The sequence below is a fragment of the Protomyctophum bolini genome, assembly GCF_963924005.1.
Source record: "Protomyctophum bolini genome assembly, chromosome: 6".
Taxonomy (NCBI): Eukaryota; Metazoa; Chordata; class Actinopteri; order Myctophiformes; family Myctophidae; genus Protomyctophum; species Protomyctophum bolini.
Genome location: NC_137867.1, coordinates 26,906,947 through 26,912,799, shown reverse-complemented (window position 1 = coordinate 26,912,799; position 5,853 = coordinate 26,906,947). Strand labels below are relative to the sequence as shown.

General features: G+C 40.2%; 1 protein-coding gene across 1 annotated transcript; it reads right to left on the bottom strand.

The window, feature by feature from the left end:
* Positions 1-252: 252 nt before the first annotated feature.
* Positions 253-5,161, bottom strand: imp4 (IMP U3 small nucleolar ribonucleoprotein 4). Its single transcript, XM_080764996.1, has 9 exons — positions 5,099-5,161; positions 3,662-3,770; positions 3,465-3,548; positions 2,792-2,901; positions 2,446-2,578; positions 2,066-2,220; positions 1,874-1,968; positions 1,305-1,378; positions 253-667 (listed from the first exon to the last, which is right to left on the bottom strand). The coding sequence occupies exons 1-9, from the start codon at positions 5,099-5,101 to the stop codon at positions 555-557; spliced, it is 876 nt and encodes a 291-aa protein (XP_080621122.1). The 5' UTR covers positions 5,102-5,161; the 3' UTR covers positions 253-554.
* Between the last annotated feature and the right edge of the window lie 692 nt (positions 5,162-5,853).

Genomic DNA, 5,853 nt, shown 5'->3' with positions numbered 1-5,853 from the left:
GTTACAAACACATCAGTAAATTAAAGGAATATCCTACATTGTAGCCATGAAGCATTCATTTTCCTCAAGTCACGGACATGCGGCTGCGTTCCCTGCTATATACATTGCAATGTTGATTTTGTGAAAGTGACAAGCCTATGCAAACCCAATTTGAGATTACAAAACCAAGCACTTTCATTTCAAATGGTGCCCGACAATGCAACTACACAGATATTTCAGTATACATTTGTTAGTATGCAAATAAAGCTTGCGTTCATTGGAGATTTTTATTACGAAACACTATAGTAGTAGGCTACACAAGTTACAAAATAGATGCAATGTCAAATTCCTTTAATTAACAACCCACAATGCTGCTGAGTTCCATCACATTTACCAAAACCAAATTGAAGTTTTGTATGTAAGAAGGGTTATTTGTGGCATTAACCAATCATACAGGATACGTTACGTTCTTTAACTAAACAAAACACTGTACAAGATTTCAAATAACTACCGTATTCAACATCAATAACATAAGATGAAAGTATTATTTTGTGTTTTGTTGTCACAGTTGTATCCTATTCCACACTGAGAAACTTCCTTTTCTTTGCCGTGTGTGTAAATGGGTGGTGTCGCCACTCGACATCTGCAGTCTTCTCATTCTCCAGGGTACCAAGTTTAATCATATACACTAAAAAATAAAAATAAATATTAAGCACCATGTTTCAGAAGAGAGCCACATAACTGCAAAAGAGAGAGAAGCTAAAACCTTTTTTCTATCAGGATTATGTCTCAGTGAATATTAAAACAGTTGGTAAAAGTTAAATTGGCCCATCAATAGATTACAAAAAGGCAAAGCAAAAGGTGTATACTTTTTATGAATGCACTCAACTAGTGCAGCACTATGGACCACTTCCCAAAGTGGGGTCGTGGGAAGGTTCCACTGGGAACTGGGGCATTGGCAACTGATTTGTTTTAATTTTATAAAGTTCTTGAACCGAGTTTACTGCTCATAAAGAATTTAGCCTACCGGTTGTTATTAAAGGTATAGGATTTATGAGTGATTTTAGGGCTGTAGGATTTTCCTCAAAACAATGAATAGACCAATTACAACAATAACCTAATTATATCAGTGCCTGTATTTTCTTATTTTACTTGTTCTGGACATTTCTGGACACCAACTTTTGGGCAGTAAATAAGTCATGGTGGTGTCATTAAGCTGGGGAGGAGGGGCCAATATTGAATACTGCGTTTACAAACTACAATTGCCAAATCCTACTCGTAGATAATATTGAAATTGTGGTACTAGCAAAGAGACTTATACTTACATTTCATTTCAAATCTGGGCCCTACTTCTGTTAGTTCAACGTTCTTGTGGTCCGTTTTCTTGTAGGTGTGATGTCTGCAATAGCAAGTTGATGTTTAAGGATCACTTCACCACTTCAACCAAATCTCTTCGTCCTCACTAATATTCATGAAAAAAATAAGATTTCTTTCCTACTCTGTCTCATAGGAGGGTTGTGGGTAGTTCAGAAACCCATCCAATAGTGACATCATCGTTAGGCACATTTTAAACAATATTTTTTTAAATATATGTTTAGATTTGTATTATCGTGGGAACGATGGCTTCCATTTTCACATTGCAACTTTTTCAGGAATAGAAAGCCTGCAGTTTCTATTAGCTTGGATTCCCCATCGATGATGTCACTGGTGGACGGGTTTCTGAACTGCCCACAGCACTCCTATGAGACACAGACAGAGTAGAAAAAAGTTGTGCTATTTTATCATGATCATTAGTGATGACCAATTATATGAAGATAGGTTGAAAAGTGGTCCTTTAACCTTTTAACGTGAAACAGCACAATGTCTGATACATTTATCAAAATGACAAACTAACCTGAATGAGATGAAATCCTCTTGGTTGGAAAATGTAATTACACGTCTACTATCTTCTTTAGGTACTGGAAACAGATATTTAAGGATACTGCATGCCTGTTTGAAGCAGTATTCATTAGTTATATCCATAATCAGTCAAGTACTGGGAGAGGAGAATATTTGCAAAAAGTGGAATAGTAATTCATTTTCTCACCCTCCGGCCAAGTCGTGAAGTGAAGTTGTGAAAAATGAGGTGGGGATAGGCTTCAGACATGGTGCCTATGTCTGGAACATCATGTCTCATCACCACATTGTAAAGGGTGAAGTAGGCTGTGGGTCCAAATGGTAAGTGGCACACTACCAAACCATCTGAGAATACACATACAGGAGTCAGATACACAATGTACACATGAGAATAAGTGGTAACTCATCGCAAAAGTATTGATAAATAGCTTACTTTGAAACATAATTTATTACTGGCTTTATTACAATATTATAGCATTGTAACATTTATTAATAGCTAGCTTTGAAAGTATCAGCCACATTGCCTAGCAGGCAGCAACTGATAAAAAGAACACACAAACACAAGCTTACCTGGCTGCCCTCTAGTTTCATGCACAATGACGAGATCCGTAACATTATTTGCTTTGCAAGCCTGTACCAGTGAGTCAACCTCATGGTTTCCTCTGTTCATCCGCTGGGCTCCAGGGAACATCAGCTTTGTCTCCTATTTAAGAACAAGATCAAAGTTAGAATAGAATTTAGTCAAGAACACAGAGTCAGCTGCCAAAATGTAAATTATTGCTGCAGTTTTGCAAATAGATAATTGTCTCTACAAACATTTTTTTTAAGTTTTATTTTCTACTCAGCACCCATCAGTCAAGTCACCCCATCATTCCAAGTAGCTACCTACAAACAGTCACAGTGAAATATATCTGACCTTGGCGAACATCTTGAGCCGGGAACTGGGGTCTCTTGATGTGGTGATCATAACTTTAGGATCCTCCACACCGGCCCATTTGTACTCATCATCCATGTGAGAGCTAACACCTGCATAGGGAACAATAATTTAATCTCTCTATACATTCCAGGAATCTATATATGCTTGTCATTCACAGTATATCAAGAATGTGTACTACTGAGAACCCAAGTTGATTGGATGAGTGGTTCTCCTGAACCAGACCACCCTGAATGGGTACATGTTCAGAATAGTGTTCATACCAGAGAGAGAGAGGTGAAGTAGAGCAACGATAAGAGAGGTAGGGAAATGGGGGGGTGACATGCAGTAAAGGCCGCCGGGATTGGGAGTCGAACCCGCGGCACACCGCCAGACTGGATTACCAGCCAAGGTGCCTGGACCGCTGAGCCCAGTTCTAGGAAAGCCCTGCTGTGATTGGCCAGTAGTCTAAGCGCCTCCAAGCTGGGTTGAAAACGCAGAGGTCAAGGCAGTGGCGTATCACGACCAAAAAGCACAGGCGTGAACGGCACTGTCTATGACTCCACCTGAACCGCCGCATAAAGTTGTGCACTCCATGGGCACAAAATTGTGGGCGTGGAATTCTCTCAATTGTAATAATAGATAATAGTAATTAGTAAAAACGTAAGACACTAGCCTTCTGCTCCCTCATCATCATATTCCAGTAGTTTCTGTAACTGCACCGCATCTTTACGAACTTCAGTTGGTATGAGGCGATTTTCTGCAGAAAAAGAAAACAATTACATTTTGCTCAGAAATGTTCTTCCAAAAGGTTTCGTTCAAACAAAGTTGTTGGATGTAATCAAATAAGGAGTAAATTTGCAAATGCCATACCATCAAGAGCAGACTTGAGCTTATGTTTTTTTTCCTCTATGGTCCTGACTCTGTCCTCTTGGGCCTTCCTGTACAGGTACTCTCGTCTCAGTCTCACTTCTCGACGAAGCTACACCATTGGACAAGGGAAAGAAACAACCAACATGATCTGTTGAAGTATACTCCAAAACTACTGTTCTCATTTAATGTGATTTACAATGTTACGTTGTTATGGTTTAATGCATAGGGCTTCAACAGGGGGTCCGGGACTGCTAGACCTAGAGTAGCTCCTCCTAGACCTCAGCCCCAGGGAGACTTAAGGCCTATTCATAGTCTGGATTTTCGGTGGTGAGGTGACCACCGGAGCTGAAATAACGTTGAGCGGTGGCGAGTAAAAACAGAGAGAAGGGCTGGAGCGGTGGTTTGCTCTTCACGTCATGTTGGTAGTTCGGTGGTCACCTAACCACCGAAAATCTAGACTATGTATGAGCCTTGACGGAGCTGTCGACTACCTAGGTCTGTGCCGCCCAGGACCATACTTGTAGAAGTTACCCATAAACACCGCTGCCACCAATGTAGCCTCGGCCGGGAGGCGAACCCGGGTTCCCCATTCCAAAGGCACAGTGCGTTACCAGTCGACTAAAGAACCATGGCCCAATAGGCAAGTAGTATAGCCTACACTAGGGGGTCCTCAACGTTATTACAGATTATTACAAATCGTTGCTGAAGCCTTGCATCCCTATTCTGGGGAAAACATTTACAAAACGACTCACAACACAAGGTTAAAAATGTTAATCTACAACTGAAAAATAGTTTAACAATATGTAGTGGGGGTCTCCGATTCATCTCTCTCAGGGTCCTTGGCCTAAAAAACATGAAGACCCCCCTGGTATGAGTTTGAAACTAAAATGAACGTGCTTTCCAACTGCTGGGCAATTGTGAAATTGCCACAAGCAGAATCACTCACTATAATTACATTATCAGCTTACCTAGATGGTAGTTGTGAAATTGGCAACTGGTTGATTTAAATCAAACCATGGACTGTTGACGTAAAGAAAGTTGATTTGGACCCGAGATGTCAATATACCGCTCGACTAGCCTTGGATCAAGACACTGTCATAATTATCGAGTCTGACTTTTACTTACTGTCAAAACTCAAAATCTATTAAATACATGGTCTTGATCTAGCCTAAGATTTAGACTCTCGTAGATGTATTTATCGATTCGATTCTGGGTTTTAGTTTAGCCGACTCTTCAAAATGTGTGCTAACTGCTAAACGCTAACATTGATTATTTAACTGGATGGATACGGATAATAATGAATTGTATAACCAAGTAGGAGTTCCAATATGACGTAACTTTTGTTTAGGTAACTACTAACTACCTCAGAAGCCCACTATTAAATGCCATTGCATGGAAACAATAAATAACCCGATGCGATACGTGTATTTAACTTACCATGTTGTTCCTTTGCAAGAGTCACACATGTGGCTAAATATATTTGCTACTAGTAGGATAAGGTATAAGCGTCGATTTCATTGGTTAAAAGAAGAACAGCCAATAGCAAGTCTGGATACTGCTAGCCAAGTAAATTATCCTTCAAAATAAAACGCTTTTGTGTCACATCTCGTCACATCCGTAGGTTAGGTGACATCCTATGGTCACATCACGGGCGCGTTCGGAAATACCGCAACGGAGCGCACTTATTTTGCATTGCACAGTGCGCTCAGTGCGATATTTTCGAACGCGCCCATGTCATATCATGATTGCTATTTGCGATGTGAGATTTCTCCAATTTGGTCCAGTCACTGCAGTTTCATTTGGTACCACTGTAGGCTACCGCAGTGATAGAATGTTACCTTTTCACATATGGTTTGAAAATAAAAAGTTAACTGACCTATCAATTAATCAATAACACAATACTACTTTGATGATGGGCCACTGTATAAGTCCTAGGCTGATTTTTGTTTCCAGTCCACCGGCTCAGTGGGTCTCAGAACATTTGGCCCAATTTTCTCAATTGACCCCTGACCTTTGGGCTCTATATAGGGCCTGCATGCTAATTCAGGGATCCAGCTCTGAACAATGTATAAGTATAATGTATTGGTTTAGCAGTGTGTATAATATTGATTATTGCACTTGAAAGTGTACACATAAGTCTGTAAGGTCTGTAAATGAGAGTACAAATAGAACCAAACGGTTCTGTTTGGTTC